We start from the raw sequence: 20,265 nt of genomic DNA on the forward strand, positions 1-20,265 counted from the left end.
CATGGACATGAAGCTGAGGGCTCTGAACCTCTGAAGAAGCAATTTCTAACCCCTGTGGGTATTCTGTGGAGGAGGACTTCGCCAACTTCAACATGTATCCCCAATTTAAAAAAAAAAAAAAACAAACTCTGGTGGAAAAGTTGAAATGGTTCAAAAGGAACTAGAAATAAAAAACTGATCATGAATTGTGAACCAGTTGGAAACATTAGAGCCTTCTTGTTGAAGGCTATGTCCGAACCATAGAAATACATGTCCTGCATCTCTATTGCTTTGTACACACTGCTAATGCAAGTGGCCAACACTTAGCGGCTGACTTTATAGAAAGCTAGAGTATTACATTGAAGAAGAAGAACAAAAGTGAAGGCTAGAGAGTTGAAGAAAAAATATGGTGCATGAGCCTGTTACTAAAATTCAGGAGAAACCATTGATAGGCCTTGACCCATGTTCACAAAAAGGAGGAACAACCTGGGATGCAAAACAGAGGCCTCTATACTATATAGATGGCAGATGTGCATGCCAGAGTATGACAGCAGGTGAGCGAGGGAAGACATTATCCCCAACTCTTCCAGGTGCCTTTCCAGGCCAGCAAAGGCCTTGTTCGTTTAAGGCAACCACAACCATTCTCCCAAGATGGCGTCCTATAGAACTCAACAACCAAAGCCAAGCCACAATAATAGCTCATTCTAATCTCAGAGACTGAGCACTTGTCTCATCTGGTCCTTCCTAATCTTCACCCCTCTTCTTCAAACAAATGAGAGGATTGCAGGTCCTAGGATAAAGAACAAGCTCCTCTGAGTTCTCTGGAAAGTCAGTAGTTTGGATTTTTAAATTTCATCCTTCTTATTTCTAATTTAGACAGAAGAAGGTCTAAGTCAAGGAAAATCCAACTTGAAAAAAAGAACACTGAACTGTTTGTGATGATACCTCACATTTAGATACAAAAAAAATTAAGTATATAAAGAAAGAAAGTTCCAAGACTTTTTCACCTTTGTGAAAGGTGACATTGTGAAAGTTTGACATTACAGTAAAGACAACCCACAGTGAGAAATATAAGCCTTTTTACCAAAAAACACAGAAAGGGGCTATATCCCAGTATACTATATTATTATCTACCGGTTATATTTTTATATCCTCTATATCTTATATTGTAAAGTATTTTGTGTGATGTCAGTTTGGCAGTTGCTTTTTATTTTCCTCTTGTTTAACTGTATTTTCTGTAACAAACAAACTGACCTTGTAATGCAGTGACTTAAGGAGAAAGAGGACTAAGATTTGATGCCAGTGAAGTTTTTCTTGCTTTTCAATTAAAATCATTAGGCAAACTAATGTTATTAAGATTGAGCTGCCAAAGAAAACATATAGTGATAGGCTAACTGGATGGTAAAGCTTCCATTTGGCTGTTTAATCTCTTCCATGTGATACCAGGGTGTTTTCATGGATAAATTACAATCCCAGATTTTCAGACTTTCAGATTCATATTTTCCATCTCATCCCACAAAAGCTTTACTTTAGGGATTTTACAGAAAATTTTGGCTTGTGCTTCAGTGATTTGCCTTTTCCCCTGTGGAAGGCAGTAAGAGACAATAGTACCTACCAGCAACCACCAGACCTGCTCAGAACAGGGCTTAGAAGCTCCATGTTAACTGATTGAGACATTCTTTTCGAGCAGCAACTCCTCAGGTTCAATTATGAGCCTAACTTCAAAGTACATCTAGGAGATGTAAATATTGAAAAAGAGGGCAACAGAATATTCCAAACATGAACTAGAAGGAGTAAGACAAGAGAAGTCTCCATGTCAACTCTATAGTAGTTCACTTAAGAAATAGTTGTTGAGCTTCTGTTATGGACTCCCAGCTCTGACACAGTAGTGAGCAAGAGAGACTAAGTCCTGCCTTTCATGGAGCTGGCATCCAGTGGACAGAAACAGTAAATAGACAAGATGTACTGTGTAATCAAGGTAAGGGGACAAGGAGTAACTGGATGCTATTTAAATCAAGACCATTCTCAGTCAAGTGTTCTTCAAATGGGTCCTCAGATCACTCTGAAAAGCTAATGGGTCAACTCCAGCCAGCTACAAATTCCAAAAGAAGTATGCATCCAAATAGTCCCACTAACTTAGTTTTTTTTTGTCATTTTGAATGCAAACAACAGACTACAGCACCATTCACTATGCTGTTAATATCACCAATAGAATATAGATCTTTTATGCCAGGTGCCAGTGGCTCATGCTTGTAATCCTAGCTGCTCAAGAGGCTGAGATCTAAAGGGCCCAGCTTGAAGCCAGCCCAGACAGACAAATCCAAGAGACTCTAATTAAGCAGATGTAGTGGAGACAGGGCTCAAGTAGTGATGTGCCGGCCTTACAGAAAAGCCAAACACAAGCACAAGGTCCTTTGTTCAAGCCCCAGTACCAGTACATGTGCACAAATACGCACACATGCATACACACACACACAGAGCATAGATATTTTCTACCTGCTAGTGTTATGAGCATTATCCTTGAGTTACTCATACTGGTAACATTCCAGTTGATTTTATAGTAGATATTAGAACCACTGAGAAATCTTAATTCTTCAATATATTAAGCTAGTACATGTATTACTATGAAAACTATTTTTTAAATTTTTTTTTTTTTTTTTTTGCTCAGGGCTAGCACTCTGCCACTTGAGCCACAGCGCCCCTTCTGGCCATTTTCTGTATATGTGGTGCTAGGGAATTGAACCCAGGGCCTCATGCATATAAGGCAGGCGCTCTTGCCACTAGGCCATATCCCCAGCCCCCTATTTTTTAAATTTTAACAAGTAATTCATCAAGTTTGGTTTCCTTGGTCACTCTATGTATTTTATTTCTTAATGGTTAGACTTGTTGCTCTGGGAAGTAAGGCCTTAGACCTCACCTGAGCACCAGAAAGAAAAGGCAATGCTCTTTATAAACTTCCCACACCCTTTCACCTTAGAGTAAGAAGACATGTGCTCAAGGATTGAGATTTTATACAATCAATCATCTTTACCATCTCATCTACAGCTTCCTTAAGACAAAGGAGCCTTTCTTGTCCTGTCGCAAGCATAAGGTGAACATCTTCATCTCTAGTACAAGATGGCTGCCTTCCTTGAGTTGCACTGATGAGCTGGTTGTTGTATTGCTGTTGCTATAAGCCTTGTTCAGTCACCACCATCATAAGGCAAATCCCACTCAGTATTCTTATAAAAATGGTCCTGATGTTGTGAACCCCTGAAAGGTTCTCAGGACCTGCTAGGGATTGGTAGACCCTACTTTCTAAGGACCACTGTGTTGGTATAAGGGGAAAATATAGAAATTCCTTTGGACACTTAAACCACCTAATGGATTCTCTTTACATTAAAAAAAATAGTGGTCATTATTGTAGACTACTGTCTAGCTCTTTAAAAGGGGATTTTTACCCATGCCTTTGTTGTTGTTGTTGTTTGCTGGTCCTGGTGCTTGAACTCAGGGCCTAGGCACTGAGCCTCTTTGTGCTCAAGGCTAGCACTCTACCACTTGAGCCACAGGACCACCTCTGGCCTTTTCTAAGTAGTTTATTGGAGATGAGAGTCTCACAGACTTTTCTGTCAGGGTTGGCTTCAAACTATGATCCTCAGATCTCAGCCTCCTGAGTAGCTAGGGTTATAGGTGTAAGCCACTGGCATCTGGCTACCTGTGCTTTTTAAGGAGAACTTTTCAAATCTCAGTCAGACATTGACATTTCAGGTGACATTTTTGGATGGTCTAAATAATGCCCAGCACTAGCGCATATATATACATATACATATACATACATACATATATATATATATATATATATAGTACAATGGAGAACAATCTTGACCTCTTGCTCAAGAACAGAAGTTCCAAACACCCAGGAGGTCTCTTTTCTTTTTAAAATTGTCCTGGGACTTAAACAGGGCCTCTCACTCTCCTTCAGCTTTTTCTGTTGTTTTTGGTTTGTTTTTTGTTTGGTTTTTTTTTGTAATTAATTGGAGATAAGAATCTTATGTGTTTGTCTGTCTGGGCTGGCTGTGAGCCCAGATTCTCAGATCGTGGCCTCCTATGTAGCTAGGATTACAGGCATGAGCTACGGGTGCCCAGTTTCCCAAGGGATTTTCATCTCTTTTATGTCATGAACACCTTAACCTCAACATTTAGCACTGCCTACAAACTTCTTTCCAGAATCCTTGTAAATGCACTTGAAGATATTTAGAATTACAAAGGAACGCATTATATTGAAGTACAGTTCTATCCTGGGGAGACTCCCCACTGGCCCAGGGAAACGCTGAGGGAGTTGAGAGGTTCTCTTTTGATCTATTTGCTTCTAGGCCAATCACTATATTAAATCTCCAAATTCTGAGTGTTCATAAGACAGATTTCTAGATCCAACAAGGCTCTGACCAAGAAAGTAGAATAAGTTTTTCTTCTGTCTTCTCTAAGACCAAGTGGCTTAGGTGTACTGCTAAATATAGACTCATGCTAAAGGAAATGGCTCTGAACCAAATGTTAGGAAGATCTTGGACGCCATCTGCCTAGTGGTCTACAACTGTTGCGAATTCTCCACTGGAATGCTATAAAACTTTGGTTGCTCTTTAGAAAAAAAGATTTATACCAACACCTCCTTTATTTTTCTGTTTCTTAAATCAAACCAGCATTATGCATTGAAAAATGATCAAATCCTTTGTGCTAAACTAAGAAGTTATGAATTTATAGAGCTGTATGGCTTCCTAAAGTAAAAAACTAATAACGACTCCATCCTAAGTAAACTTTTCTACCCTCCCAATGAAAGGTTTAGAAATTATTCCAAACCAGCTTATCCACTTTCACAAAAGAGAGTATTGCTTTCATCATGGAAAAAGATCAATAGTGAAAAAAATCATATTAAGTCTTGAATTAGCAAAAGTTATTCTTGCATTATGATCTGTGACTGTGTTTTTCTTGGACTATATTGAAATGAATTCTTATTCTTGACTCAAGGGTGGAGGGATAAGTTAGTGGTTTGAAACTATTCCAAGAGCAGGAAGTCAACCTGTGATTTTAAATTTGCCACAAATAATCAACCAGTGGATATTCACTATTTCACTAGTCAATAGTCTCATTGTGGTCTTTATAGTCCTAGTAAGTGTTTTCAGAGAGAGAGAGAGAGAGAGAGAGAGACTATGGCCTAAAAACCAATCCACAAACATGTTGTTTATACCCTGGATAACCAGAAGCTGAAAGTGTGATTTTTGTGGTTTGTTTTGAATTCATAGGCCAAAACTATCAGACCATTGGATATGAAAGAAAGAAAAGGGAATTCAGAACCTCTTCTGCTGGGAAAGCAAAAATCATCAAAGTTCTACAAGGCTAAGACAGTTGCTTTTAGAAACTTGTGTGGCCCAAAGGAGTCATAAATAACTTTTACTGTATGAAACGCTTAAAGAACATGTATGGTTTCCCAAGAATTCCTGCCGTGCTTCCGCTCACAAGTTCCTGTGGGCTGGAAGCTCTGGGTGAGCTTCATTTTCCTGTCAGCACAGCTTCTAAGAAAACTTGATGAGAATTGGCCAGGGCTGCTTGAACAGGTGAAACGAACAGATTTGAGGTGAATGATTTGCTTCTCTTGCAGTTAAAGCCTGCAGTGGTCCTCCGGTCTCTGACTTAAATTTTCCACATACCTTTCCCTTCTGGAATTACACAGAGAACAATCAAAGCCAGGCCTCACCCTTGTAACCATAGCTACTCAGGAGGCTGACATCTGAGGATCATGGTTCAAAGCCAGCCTGGGCAGGAAAGTCTGTGAGACTCTTATCTCCATAAACCCTCAGAAAACCAGAAACAGAGCTGTGGCTCAAAGTGGTAGAGCTCTAACTTGGAGCGGAAAAGCTAAAGGAGTTCAAACCCCACGACCCAACCTCCCTCACAAAAGAGTTAAAAGCGTAGATTCTACAGGATCTATTTTTTCTGTCATCCACTGATTGTTTTAAGGCTTTCACCAGCATCTCAATATTTATCAGTGATAAAAGATAAATAAGCCCCCCCCCAACCCCGGACTCTATGCTCCCAAGTGTGATCAGTGCTGCCCCCTGCAGGCAATGCCCTGAGCTGCAAATGCCCAGGGACCAGGTGCATGCCTGGTAACCAAGGTAACACGTAGAGAAAATCACAGCAGACTGCTGGTGGCAGAGGTCAGAGACAACCAGGATGCAAAGCCCCAGTCATTTATTCCTTCAAATGGAGCCCACATCTGGAATTTGCCTTCTCCAGTGAGGGACGGGTGATAGGTCAGCTAATGGCTTTTCAATGTCTCGCAAAACGACGCCTGAAACAAGCATCCACAAGGCCACATATCTTGCCTTTCACTATCCTGCAAGCACTCTTTTGTTTAAAATGTATTTTGGACTTTCCTCTGCTGGTGAATTTTTTATGAAGTTGTCTACTGAAAATCAGTATCATCATCTGAAAGCTTTTACCACACACCCAAGATTCCCAGAGTGACTTGCTAAGCATAGCACACGTCAAATAAAAATTTCATCATCTTCCAAGGCTACTTTTACAGGGCATCTGTTTGGCACTGGGTGAGTAAGTACCGTATTACAGAGAAAAATCTTCCAGAAATGTAGGGCATGCTATTAAGAAAAGCTAGGTCGAACAGAAATTATGGCATTGTTGTCCTTGTGACATACTTCAAATGAGTGGAATTTAAAGAGGAAACAATACCGTATGACAAAGTCACAGATAGGATGTGACAGGGTCTCGTAAGGCCTCACAGAAGCATTCCAGAATCACACTTGCTATCAGGCTTCATCTGTACAGCTCCCTGGGCTCTGTGACACGAAGCACTAACACACTCTGCAGCTTCTCCATGGATCACATTGGACCAAGCTTCCTTCCTCTAACGGGGTGTCGGGCCATGCAGGGCTCTGGGCTCTAGGATTTCCTCAGACAGACTCCCTGTAGCACAGCAGCCTGAAGAGCCCATCCTGGACTCCCACTGGTGCTGATCTCTGCTCACAGGCATTCCCTGTGCTAATGTTCCAGATACTTCATTCAAAGAAAACGACAGCACTATCATTATGAGAACTAGTGATGGCTAATGTATTTCCACTTTTACCTTTGAAAATGCTTATCCCAAACTGGGTTGGACTTGGTAGTTTTAGAGTAGGATCTGTAGAATTTGCCTCATTTAAACACACACACACACACACACACACACACACACACACACACACACACATATTCTGGCAGGATTCTTCATACCTGGCATCTCTTTTCAGAGCCCCTGAAAGAGAACTGCAGCAGTAGGTGTAACTTCTAGGAAGTTTGGAGAATTGAATAAAGGGAGACAGTGTGCAATGAGCTTTCCTAAAGGCCAGGCTAGTGGCCCCCTGTTTTTAATCCATCAACGAGCCTCTGTTGGTTCATGATAAATAATAACTGCCAAAATTAGCCATGAATTGGCATTTCACTGGGAATATCACTGGTGAGTGACTCTATAGACCAAAGTTAACACGTGTCTTCTCCGTAAACAATGCCATGTGTTTAAAAGGTACTAAGGATATAGATCCTAGGCAGTGTTTCATGCTGCTGTATTCCTGCCCAAGGCTGGTACTCTACTACTTGAGCCACCCCTCCACTTCTGACTTCTTGCTGGTGAATTGAAGGGCTTTTGGATTTTTCTGCCTGGGCTAGCTTCTAACTGTGATCCTCAGACCTCAGCTCTCCTGCATAGCTAAGGTGACAGGTGTGAGCCACCACTGCCTCCTCAAAAGATGATGGCGATGATGATGGTGTTATCTTTAAGTAGTTGTGCAAAGCAGTTGCCATTCTGTTTATGAATACAATGAGTTGATCAATGTCAACCCTTTCAACATTCTCACCCTTCCCCCCCCCGCCCCGCCCCACCCTCCCCTTCCCTCACTTTTCTTCAGTTCATAGCGTATGCATTGAAAGGTGCTTTTTCACCCAGGAGCAAGAAGACACCACCTAGATGGCCTTCCACCAGAACCACCTGCTGCTGTGGGGGAGGGGGGCAGCTGTGTTAGGCTTCAGCACTAGAGCCAGCCGGCCAGGGCGTAGCAGACAGACACATGTCAATGCGCAGATGGAAGCACACAGGAGGAAGAGCCAGGAGCGGCCCCGGAAATGGCAGCAGCGATGCCATGCTCGTAACACAGCTTGGTTATGCCGCTGCCGTGAGCCGATGTGACATGCAGGGAACGGATTCTGTTTCTGTGGAGGGAAGCTAACAGGCAAATCGAAGGACCTTCTAGAATCTGGAGGAGCTAGAGGAACTAAGGAAGCTTCTTAGATGCTTAGGCACAGGCAATAAAACATGGTCTCAGTTGCCAGAAATGGGGAGCCACGTGGACCTGCTCCTCAGAAACAGGGCAAAGGCGGGGCCAGGAATTGGTCGATCTGAGCTGCCTGAGTAAGCTAGAACACAGCTTGTTAGCCAAGAGCCAGGATTTTTCCAATCTAGAACCTTTCCATGGAGCCACTCATTAGTCAAGATAGGGCTCTTTTGCTTTGTGAAGGCAGGGGGTGCGGGCCCTCTACCTCGGTGTCGTCCCTTGTGCCAAGGGCCCCGTGCCTACCTTGACTTCCTCTGTGCTAGAATTCCTCAGGGCGCTGCTTGCTAGGCCCAAGGGTAGCTGTTGGTTTGGAGAGCCTCTGTGTGCATTAATTTATGAGACATTTCTACCTGCCACTTCCATCCAGGTTGGTGGAACCATGGAAGGAAGCCAGCCAGAGCAGGGGGCTTTGAATGCCACAGGGCAAGTAAAAGACATTCAAGGGGGGGGGGGGGGGATAAGGACGAGTTTCATACTAACCCAGTGAGAGGGCTTATTAGAAGAAGGATTCATCTCCATCACACTGACCTACAGCATTTTCTGAGTGATTGTGAAGAGCTCAGTAGAGAGAAGGATTTTGCCTACCTGGATGCCTACTCCAGAATGATGTCCACCTACGTGTGTGGCATGGCTGTCCTAGACATTTCAGAACGTCATCCCCATGGGATTCTAGGTTCCATTTACATGGGAGGCAGGAAGGTTTATCTTGCCTGTGAGAAAGAGCTGTCATCTGTCCCCAGCCCTCAAGAGAGAAGAGTGGACAGCCCCCAGGGCCAGGCGCTCCCTCTCTTTCCCCCTGCATTTTTGCGTTGTCTTGCCGCAAGACAAGAGAGCCCCAAACCATCTGTCTGTGCCTTGTGTGTTGCCGTCACTCTGAACTCCCGTGGAAATGCGCTGAGAGATGGGCTGTGGATGTCGCCGGTTCCCGCTGGCGAGGTGCCTCGCGGGGTGCCCCGTGAGCTGACATCTAGTCAAAGGCAAGGACTCGTGTTTTGAAAAGAAAAGCCGTGTTGAATATTTATAGACGCGTTAACATTCCAAACTGTTGCATTCAGATTTGACTCAAAACGTAAGATGCGATCTAGAAGTAAAAGGAATTTTAAACCAGTGTTTCTGAGGTCTTTGGTATTTCCTGTTGAATTCTGTTTTCCTCTCTTTCTCCTTTCCCCTCCCTCCCTCTCTCTCGCCCTCTCCTCCGCTTCTTCCCCTCTCCCTCTTCCCTTCCTCTCTCTTCCCTCCTCCCGTTTGTGAGGCAAGACCTCACTGTGTTCCCTACACTAGGCTTACTGTCATGGACTAAAGTGATTACCACAATGCTCTCTGGCAAATTCCAACCATCAGTCATTGGTAGTTGTTTCTGGTGATAAATTATTTCTTTCCCAAAGAAACAGAATAGTCTCAGAGATAGGAGAGTGAGCGAGCGAGAGAGAGAGAGAGAGAGAGAGAGAGATTCTTACATTCTCATGTAATGTCTCACATTCTAATTGTCATGAGAAAAAAATTCAAATCAACATGGAAGATCATGTGAGTGAAATAACAAGAGAGTAAATATCATAAAAGACCAATCAAGCTCTAAAATCTAGCTACAAGAAAAATTAGAATTAAAAAACATAGATAACAAAAAAAAAGAGTTAAACACACATCGATAAAATAGTATTTCAAGCCTGAAAGACTTAAGGCTCCATTTTTAAAGGACTGAAATGTTTTAACAAAAGCTATTAAATTGGTTGTGTTGTATATGTAGTCTTAATTTCTCATGTATGCCTTTTGCTTATAATTACTTATTCTTTATATTTTGTGTGAGTTATAGTTTGTATGAGTGATTTAACTCAGATACATAGCAGTATACCTAATCCCAATAATTGAGTTACTTACAATTTTTTTGGTATTTTAACTGATATTTAGTATTTGGTATTTAGCTGTTTTTCTACCAGAACGGAAGTAAATCTATCTACGAGTCAGCCTGACTCAGTCTGCATTCTGTTACATTCATTTTGCTGTCTATGAAATCATTGTAGCTGACATCACCACAATCTTTGAAATGCATCAACCCCTTCACAGAAGGACCTTGTCTAAATGCTATTTAAGAAGAAGGAGTGTCAGGTGCCAGTGGCTCATGCTTGTAATCCTAGCCACTCAGGAGGCTGAGATCTGAGGATCGGGGTTCAAGGCCAACCTCGTGCAGAAAAGTCCCCATGAGACTCTTATTTCCAATTAACCACTCAAAAACAAGAAGTGGAGCTGTGGCTCAAAGCGATAGAGCACTAGCCTTGAGCAAAAAGAGCTCGGAGACGGCTCCCAGGCCCTGAGTTCAGGCCCCATGATTGACCAAAGAAACAACAACTAAAATAAAGAAAAACTGCATTTCCATCTTGCACAGAATCCTGCCCTTCGTCATATTACATGCTCAATAAAGTTGACTGTCATTAGTGGAAGAGGAGCTACTGTACTCCAATGATAATAGCTGAGCACCACATTGAACCTTCTCATGTAACATTTCAGGTCAAAACAGTAGCTATTTTTCTCTCTCTCTCTCTTTTTCTTTAAGTGTAATGCACTGGAAACTTTAAATTCCAAATCTTGGAGCATGAATGGAGGGCTTCAGAAAATATTTGGCCTCCTGAGTTTGTATTTCCATGTCAGAAGCAGAGCTTCCCTGGAGTTGAGCTTCTGGGGTATAAAGGCTATTGGGTCCAGTGGATACAGAACTGGGCCTTTCTTGTTAGCCAGTGATTCTTTGTTTGTGTTCCTACAGTCAGACACACAGCCAGAAACTTAGAATCAGAAGTGAAGGACCACATAATCACAAAATAGATGTCACAGGTGTCCGCCGTATACCATCTCACCCTGGCTGCTATATGGAGAAGGGTTCTGGAAGGTGCTTCCCATGGCTACCAGAAAGATGTGGACTGACAGAGGGGGATGCAAGGAGGGGGTATCTCAGCAGCTGCCACTTAATGTCCATTAAGCCTCATGAAAACGTCTTGTCTGACTCTTCCGGTTCTGGCTCTGATGTGTTGTGTTTTTGTTTTTTTAACTAGGTTGAAAAAAGGCTTACAAGGCAGAGTGTGATGCCCTAAAAGTTAGCTTAGACCGCATCCATTCCTTTTATCTAAATTGACTTACCCATCAAATTTATAGTAGTCTCTTCTCGTAACCTACCTACAGGTCAAAAATTCCATGTTGCCCCGGCGGTAAACGACCCTCCGTAATCTTTCACTCTTTTATTTCTAATATAGCTGTCAGCCAGCGCAGGAAATTGCCCTTCATTGTGTCCTTCCATCGTTTAACTTTGCTCACATGTTTGTGCTCCTCGTACTGTGAAGATCAGCTCCCAAGCTCACGTTCAATCCGCGCTGGAAAAGAGCTTCTGACACAGCATAGTGTTTTCTGGTTTGAGGTTGATTGAGGCTAGGATGGAATATACTATCAGAAGTTCCACTGGAGTGAATTTTGCTTTAAAATGTTAGTCGTTATTTTTTCCAACAGATTGGGTTTTTCTTAATAACAAAGAGCACATTTCATCTCCTCATATTTTTCCTCCTCTCTTTTCTATGTGCAATAACAAAAATCGCAGTCTTAAAAAACAATAGCAATTTCCACGAGTGGTACTTTTAAATACAAGCTAAAGGAAAAAAGAATTTAAATGTCAGTGGTGTAATAAAGAGAACATAAGCTCAAGAGTCGAGTAACAGGTAAAATAATTGCCATACTTGGCTTATAATCTTTTATGTCTGTGTGTGTGCCAATGGGGCTTGAACTTAAGACCTCCTACTCTTGCTTGGATTTCTCACTCAAGGCTGACACTCAACCACCTGAGCCACAGCTCAACTGGCAGTTTTGTCTGGTTGATGGAAGATAAGGGTTTCAAGACTCTTCTGCCCAGCCTGGCTTTGAACCACGATCCTCAGATCTCAGCGTCCTGAGTAGCTAGGACCACAGGTGTGATCTACCAGTCCCTGGCAACGTCTAGTCTTAGTGAAGGGTCAACTTGACATCTACTGTCATCTCCACTTAATAAATGAGGAAATGGAGCCCCTGGAAAGTAGATAGTTACCTAAAACCAATAGGCAGTACAGCCAAGATTGGAAGTGAGGTCTGTCTGATAATAATCGTGATACTTTCCCACATGCTTCTCCCTTGAAAAGAGAAAGGGTTTAAATGGCAAATGCTGAGTGCAAACCTTTTGTTAGTTCGTAAGTTAGGGAGCCAAAGAAATGACCACCTCTTCTAGATATCTAGTCTACAAAACTGTTCTTACAAATTAGTTCTGTTAGAGGACGGCCCTTCTATCCACAGGTTTATAGACTGACGTTGTGTGGTTCAGACCCATTCGTACAGATAGGGAAACTGAGGATTGGACATGCATGGTTTACGTAAAGGCACTCCGTTAATTAGTTCTAGACCTGGACCAGAATCAAAATTTCCTTTTAATTGACAAAACATATTTTAAAGGGACTTATTTGTGTGTGTGTGTGTGTGTGTGTGTGTGTGTGTGTGTGTGTGTGTGCGCGCGCACCTGTTTTGAGGCTTGAACTCAAGGCCTGAGCACTCTACCCACTGGAGCCACAACTCCACTTCCCGGCTTTTTGATAGTTCATTGGAGATAAGAGTCTCAGGGACTTTTCTGCCTGGCTGGCTTTGAACTATGATCCTGAGATCCCAGCCTTCTGAGGAGCTAGGATTACAGGCGTGAGCCACCGGCACTCAACGTTAAAAGGACTATTTTTTTTATTGGAATTTATCCTAAACTATATGGTTTTTACACTTGTAAAACTTACAATGAATTCCAACAAAGGTAATGTGACGTTTCATAGTTTGGGGTAATTAAAAGGATCGTCCGGGTTTCCCTTAGAGGGACTCGCTTCTCCTTTCCCACGTGATGTGGGGCTCTGCGTGGAGCAGGTCTTACCCAGGGCGGAGGAGGTCAGGGAGGGGGTGAACATGGTATATGGCAAGGTTCCGGGGCCAGAGGAGCAAGGCAGACTGGCTGGTTTAAGTCACCACAATAACAGCAATGTTAGAGAAAGGTTTAAAGTAAGTATTACGCGTTTTGTTTTCTTAAAGCAGTCTTACCCTAGAAGCTTAAAGAAAAAAAATGAAATTGCATAATCATTTCACGGTGTCTCTGAAGTTTGGTATGAAGAGGTGCAGGCGAGAGGACCGTGAGTTTGCAGGCAGTCCCGGCAAAGGCAGCAGCAAGGCCCTTTCTCAATAGCAAAATAACAGCACAAGGCCTGCGGTATGACTGGGGCGTGGCTCAAGGGGCGGAGTGTTTGCCTGGCAATCACGGAAGTCCTGGCTCCAGTTCCCAGTCCTGAATATGGCCTAGTGGCAAAGAGTGCTTGTCTCCTATACATGAGGCCCTGGGTTCAATTCCCCAGCACCACATACACAGAAAACAGCCAGAAGTGGCGCTGTGGCTCAAGAGGTAGAGTGCTAGCCTTGAGCAAAAAGAAGACAGGGACAGTGCTCAGGCCCTGAGTTCAAGGCCCAGGACTGGCAAAAAAACAAACAAACAAACAAACAAAGGAGTCAGTTCCCAGTGCTGCAAGTCAGAAGGGTGATGGTAATAAAGCCTTCTTGCAAACACAAAAATCATTAGCACTAGGGGGGAACCTTATGGTCCTGAATGGTCCCGAGATACTGAGAGGCACCCGCAGAACAAGACACTGGAAAGACAGCTGCACTGAGACTTGTGAGGAAAATGAAATGACCCTGTCGATCCATCCATCCTGTGGCCTGTGTCGATGGCTAAGCGGTGGGACTGAAGCTCACGCCTGCCTCCGCCTGCCCCTCCACCTAAGGTATCACTGTCTCCACCTTCCTGCAGTGTTCCCAAAGTATGCTCATGGTCAACCCCATTCATCTGGCTCATGACCCGAACCAGGCTCTGAAATCCTTTTGGGGGGGGATGAAGAATGTTTGTCTTCCCATAAATCAACCTTGTGGAATTATTTATGGGTTCCTATAAGGACATGGCCTCCTCCCCTGCCCGCCATTGCAAGAGTCAGGACCAGGGCAAGATAGGCTTAGCAAGCACAAGTGTGGCCGCTTCCTCTCTTGGAGCTCCTGGCTCTTTCCTTCTCTGCCTTTCATTTGCTTATTCATTCATTTTTTCATTCATTTCTTATTGGGACCCCACTTCCTGTGGTGAACTGAAATGTTGAAGTGTACTCATGGGTGTTTATTGCTATTCTCACTGACTTCATTATGGTCATTGTGTGAGTTTAACTGGTGTATGAATGGAAGAGGAATGAGAGAGAATAGAAAATGTTTTTCTAATGGAATAATAATAATAATAGTTTAACCAGGCACAGTGTCTCACTTCTGTCATCCTAGCTATATCAGAGACTAAAATCAGAAGGATCTGTGTTCTAGACCAGCCCAAGCAATAAAGTTCCTGAAACTCCACCATCTCACAGAAAAGGCTGGGTTCGGTGGCCCACACCTGTTATGTCTGTTTGGGAAGGAAGGAGGGTCATGGTTCAGGACAGCCAGAGAAAATAGTGAGACCCCCATCTCAAAATAATCTGAGCAAAAGGATATACAGCACCAGCCTTGAGCCAAAGAAGCTCAGGGACAGTGCCCAGACCTTGAGTTCATACCCCAACACGGGCACCCATATACAGCCAAAAGGAGATAGATGCAATGGCTCAAACAGTAGAGCGCCTGTCTAGCAAGCATGCCCTGAATTCAAGTCCCAGTACCGCCTAAACAATGATGCCTTTTTCTAATTTCCAACTTGAACAGAAAAGGTGTCAGTAGCTCACCACCTACAATGTGGCGATCTCTAGAGAGCACACGGCTGCCTTCACAAGTGAGAAGTGACGCAGGTCCTGTCACTAGAAGCCACTGCTCAGCCCCTCTGGGCTGTGCAAACCCTTTATAACACGCTCGTCCATACGTCAAACATTGTTGGATGTGTGGATTCCTGGGGAAATTCACTTCTACAGGACTGCCCGTACAGGTCACAGTCGATGAAGAGTCGAGCCCTGCAGAATGCATGCCCAACTCTATTCCTGGGGGCTGACTGGTAACCACAGGAGCAGGGCTGTTCTCCCCATGCCTGTGAGCCTGCGAGAACCTTCGAGCCCGCAGGAGAGGAGGGTGAGGGAGCCGGCAGGTTCCCTCGGAACGCAGAACTTGTGCCGCCATCCATGCACCTAGCCAGGGAAGCCAGGTACCGGGAGGCAGAGAGAAGGTTCTGTCGGGAAGAGTACAGACGGAACACATCCGTTGAAGTGTGCGTTTCCCTGGTGCGGTGTTGGGGAGACCAGCAGGGGCCTCACGGCTGTGTGATCTCTTCTAGGACATCAACGAGTGCATTCTTGAAAACTACCCTGAGTGTTCCAACCCCAGGTTGTTCTACATCATCCCCTACTTCTGTGGACAGCACCCCCGATGCAGGTAAAGCCTTCCCCAGCCTCCCGGCGTGCCGGTGAACCTGCCCCACGGCAACCTTCCTGACCCTGTGCAATTCCATGTATACGTCCCGTCCCTTAACAAGCTACCATGTCCTGTTCCCGGGTGCCATAAGGAATGCAGTTAAAAAGCCAGCATCTGGCAGGGCCCTCCTTCCTATTCACCACTCAGCTTCTGGCAACCCCTGGGGGTGGTAGCAACAGTGGAGGGGGAGCAGCTGGCAGCCAGCGCCCCCCTACCCTCCCCCACCCCCAACTGGAGATTTCCCACAATGCACCCATCCCCACCCTGCACTCTCCATTCATTGGGTCTGCAAGGCAGGAAGGCCCTGGTGTGATTCCTTAGTGGTTCAGATGCTGAGAACACCTAGAGTAAATACCAGAGTGTTCTGTCCACAGTGACTTAGCTCACCCTTGGGGGGGGGGGGGATCCGCAGCATGGGGGTGGGGTAGAAACCCCCAGCTAATCACCACCCCCAGAGCTGGACATGATCAGGCACAGCTACATTGAAAATCCTGTCTGTAGCTTAGGGAGTAAGTGGTAGTGACAACGAATGGCCATCTTGGCTTGGTGGAACGCAAAGGTGGCTAATCAGAAGTGGCATCCCGCCCCCCCCCCATACAACATGGAGATGAGGGAGGCTTCGTGTTCCTGAGGAGGCCGAGGGGAAAGGCTGGTGCATTCCTGGCCCTTTTTGTTTTGCCATGCTGTCATTTCTATTTAAATATTAGGTTGTTGGGGGTGCAGGGATCCCTAGCTCCCTGTGACACAAGAGGTTGCTTGTGGTCTGAGCCCAGTGCTTTTCCCTCACCTCTGGGGTAGGTGAAGGTGATTAGAACCACTTTTCAAAGGGAACCCAAGCTTGTCTAAGTTCCCCCCAATTCTGTCAGCCCAGCCCCAGAGCCCCACACCTGCGCTGTTCTCGTTTACACAAAGCTAGCTCCAAAAAGGAGCTAGCCGCCTCCCTGCGCCATGTCTCCACGACTCTTCAGGAAGAGCATGACGCCCACGAGACACGAGTGGGCCTTGTGGTGATTGCTGCGCGTCCCACGGTGTGAAATGATTTTTTTTTTCTACCCACAAAGGGAGCCTGGAGAGTGGGCCCTTGAGCGCGCCAAGCTGAACGCGAATGAAAACTTCCTGCTCGTGGGGATTCTGGAGGAGCTGGAGGAGGTGCTGCTGTTACTGGAGAGATTTTTACCTCACTACTTCAAGGGTGTGCTCGGCATCTACAAAGACCCAGGTAACCCTCCCCCTCACCCCCCCCCCCCCGCTTACTCCCCTCCACAAGGACTCCGGAAAGGAAGGAGGGATGCGGCCCCTCGTGCTCACTAAATGTAGCTTTCCTGCCTGGCGAAGGAAGGCAAGGGCCATGAAAGGTGGATTCCGAAGCCTCGAGCTTGCCATGTTTGGAGTCTTGATGGTTCCATTTGCCCCCATCCCCAGGGAAAACCCGCCACATTCTCCATTAATGTCTCCTAAGCAGGTGCACACCTGCATGGAGTCCACGCCCCTGTGAGTGTGTGCATGTGTGTGTGTGTGTGTGTGATGAAGTCACTCTGGTACCGCTGTCATTTAACCCAAGCACGCTAGCATGGAAAATGAGATAGAGTCACAAATTGAAAATACACCTAAGATTTTATTCTAAGGGGTTTCCAAACAGCAGCAGCAAGAAGAAGTAGAAAATGGCAAGACAATGACACGGGCAGCCCACAGTGTGGGTGTAAATCTAATTACCTTCAGAAATTGATCGTTTTTTTCTCATTAGTATTTTAGCTCGGAAGAGATTTGCCTGGTATTACCTCATGTTATCTTTCCTGCTCTCCTTGATCACACAGCCTCGCATACTGCTAACTTGTTGACTGGTTTGTGCTTTTGTTTGCTGTCCTGAGAGGAGAGATGGTATTTTGCCTTGTAGGAAAAGAGTGGAGGAAAGGTCCCCAAAGCAGCAGACAGACAAGGACCTGGCCCACACCTGCTTCCTGGGCAGGTGCCGAGGCTCAAGCAAACTTTGCCTGGGTATTTCCTATAGATTGTTTTCTCCATCTCAATACATGATAATGCATGCCAAGTGCAGGTGGCTCATGTCTGTAATCCTAGCTACCCAGGAGGCTGAGATCTGAGAATCTAGGTTCAAAGCTAACCAGGGCAGCAAAGTCCATGAGACTCTTACCTCCAATGAACCAGCAAGAAGATAGAAGTAGGGCTGTGGCTTCTGTGGTAGAACAGCAGACTTGAGCAGAAAAGCTAAGTGAGAGCTCAGGGCCCTGAGTTCAAGCCCCAGTACTGGTACCAACCAACCAACAAACAACAAAAAAGTGACCTCCTAGAAGCTGTGGGTCTTCATTCTGTGATCTGCGAGCGCTTGAATTAAAGTAGAAAACATCTTTGAAAATTGGATTGCTATTCGCTCTTTGACATTGAGCCACCATCTTCCTGCTTGTAAGTGAAAGCGTGGTTTCCCTTTGGGTTTGGCATGGCAGTATACGTAACACCTCTGAGGGAATCGGGGACACCCAGTGTTCTAGGGTTTGGGGGGAAGCGGCTTCTAGAGGAAGCCCCGGGCCTACCTGTGGCCAGGCCCACACAGCCCAGCTGCCCCAGTGCCCTCCACTTGCCAACAGTGAAGAAGCCTAGCACTGGGCCCCGCCCACTGTCCAGAATTCAGTCCCCGGATGGAGGCTGAGTCTGTACACCTGGACTCTTCCCCAATGTTACTCTCACAGATCACCTGTGTGACCCTTGGACCACAGCCCTCCCTCAGCAACTTCTACCCTGCTCTGTGACCTCTTAGCCGTGTCTTGTGATTTTTTTTTTCCCCTGTGATAAGACTAAGGCCCCAGTTCCTCTTTCCTGAAGTTTCTATGTCCCCTAAGGCAGAGGGCAGGATGGGAGCTGACACCATTTCACACCAGAGCCACCTTATCTGTCCAGGCTAACTTCACACAGTACAGCACACCAAAACCCTGGCCCTTGCCAAGACTAAAGGATGTTCCAAGTAGGGATGGAGCTCAGTGGTAGAGTGCTTGTCTAGTTTGTAGAAGGCCCTGGGTTTCACACCCAGCACTGGGGGAAAAAATATGGTAACCAAGTAGATGTAGATAAGACAAAGAAGAAAAACTGAACTATTAGAAACTGAGGGAGCCAGTGCCCCTTAATCAGTGACCATCTGAAAACCTGAATTAATATGCAGACTGCCCACTGGCTGTTTCTCAGCCAGTGACTAGAGAATACTGTTGGAATTAGAGAGACCCAAGGCCCAAGCAGACTTGAATGGGGAAGAACCACCTCATTGGTGTAATTTGTACTCCATTGTACTCCATTGCATTTGCTTATTTGAGTGCTAAGCCCTAAGTCATAACCTTTAGAAGATAAAATTTCAGTGGTGGTATATGCCAAAATAAACAAGCAAATTAACTAAGGGCAGGAATGTGTGAGTATTTGTGATTGGAGCGGAGATACGAACAGCCCTCTTAGAAATGCTTAAGACCTGGCCAATAACCAAGCTGTTTTGTTCAATAGTGACACCTAGCACCCAGAAATGGAACTAAGTTCCTTGTGTCCAACCTTTTCTCCTTGTATTTTGAATATATGCAGTTATTATTATTGCACTAGTGTTCGCTATCAGTGTTTCATTCCATTTTGAACACTGACACCATAAAAGCGTGTTCACTAGACATTTATAGGCTACCTTGAGAATATTACTGCCAATTATGACAAAGGAAAATTGTGTAACAAATTGCAAATAAGAGACTTAGTTCACATACTTAAATTATTTATTAAGTAACTGTATTTTTTAATTGTTTTTACCTAAATATTTTATAGGCCACCATGATAGAGTGCCAATCAAATATTGGGAATGGTTGTGGTCAGCTAGTTTATTTACTATCATGACATTGTGAGTTCATTTGTCTTGCAGCATTCATATCTGAGGACATTTGCTAGGAAATAATAGCAAATACGTAGAAGAAAAGTTTAAACAGTATGCTGCAGGGAAAAAAGTTCATTGGTATTCCAATAAAAAAAATCAGACTGTTAAACAGTAGTGGATACTTGGCCTTTCTTATACTAAAGATAGAAATTCTTTACAAAAACAGCAGTAAGGTGAGTCAAGAGGATCTTCTAAATTGTTTTTTTTTTCCCATGGCTCTGCCCATGTGGTTGAGGCAACTGTAGTTTCCAGCAGATTATCTTCAGGGTCTGTGTCATTATGATGTTAATGTTTTGTTATGATATTGCCTGTTCCGCTGTTTGTTAATGGGCACAATTGTGGCATATTTGCCTCCCTCCTCCCAAAATAAACCTGGAAACTCACCCGTGCCTACGTCCAGTGATGAAGAATATCTCTCCCTAGGGGACAGGCAGAATTAAGATTTAAACTTAAGTGAGACCCATAAGGTTCCATTTTTGAAAACCAGTTTGCTTTCCATTACATGAAATTACAGAATATTTAGCTAATGAAGTATTAACCTTTGTCCAGCAGGTGGCAGCAGCTCTCCATTTT

General features: G+C 44.6%; 1 protein-coding gene across 1 annotated transcript in view; it reads left to right on the plus strand.

The window, feature by feature from the left end:
- Ust (uronyl 2-sulfotransferase) overlaps positions 1–20,265 on the plus strand; it is a 241,705-nt gene that overhangs the window by 180,564 nt on the left and 40,876 nt on the right. The window contains exons 6-7 of the mRNA XM_048354264.1: positions 15,649–15,746; positions 16,847–17,004. Of these exons, the coding sequence (XP_048210221.1) occupies positions 15,649–15,746; positions 16,847–17,004 (256 nt within the window). The remainder of the gene's footprint in view (positions 1–15,648; positions 15,747–16,846; positions 17,005–20,265) is intronic.

This window comes from Perognathus longimembris, chromosome 9, assembly GCF_023159225.1.
Source record: "Perognathus longimembris pacificus isolate PPM17 chromosome 9, ASM2315922v1, whole genome shotgun sequence".
NCBI classification, from domain to species: Eukaryota; Metazoa; Chordata; class Mammalia; order Rodentia; family Heteromyidae; genus Perognathus; species Perognathus longimembris.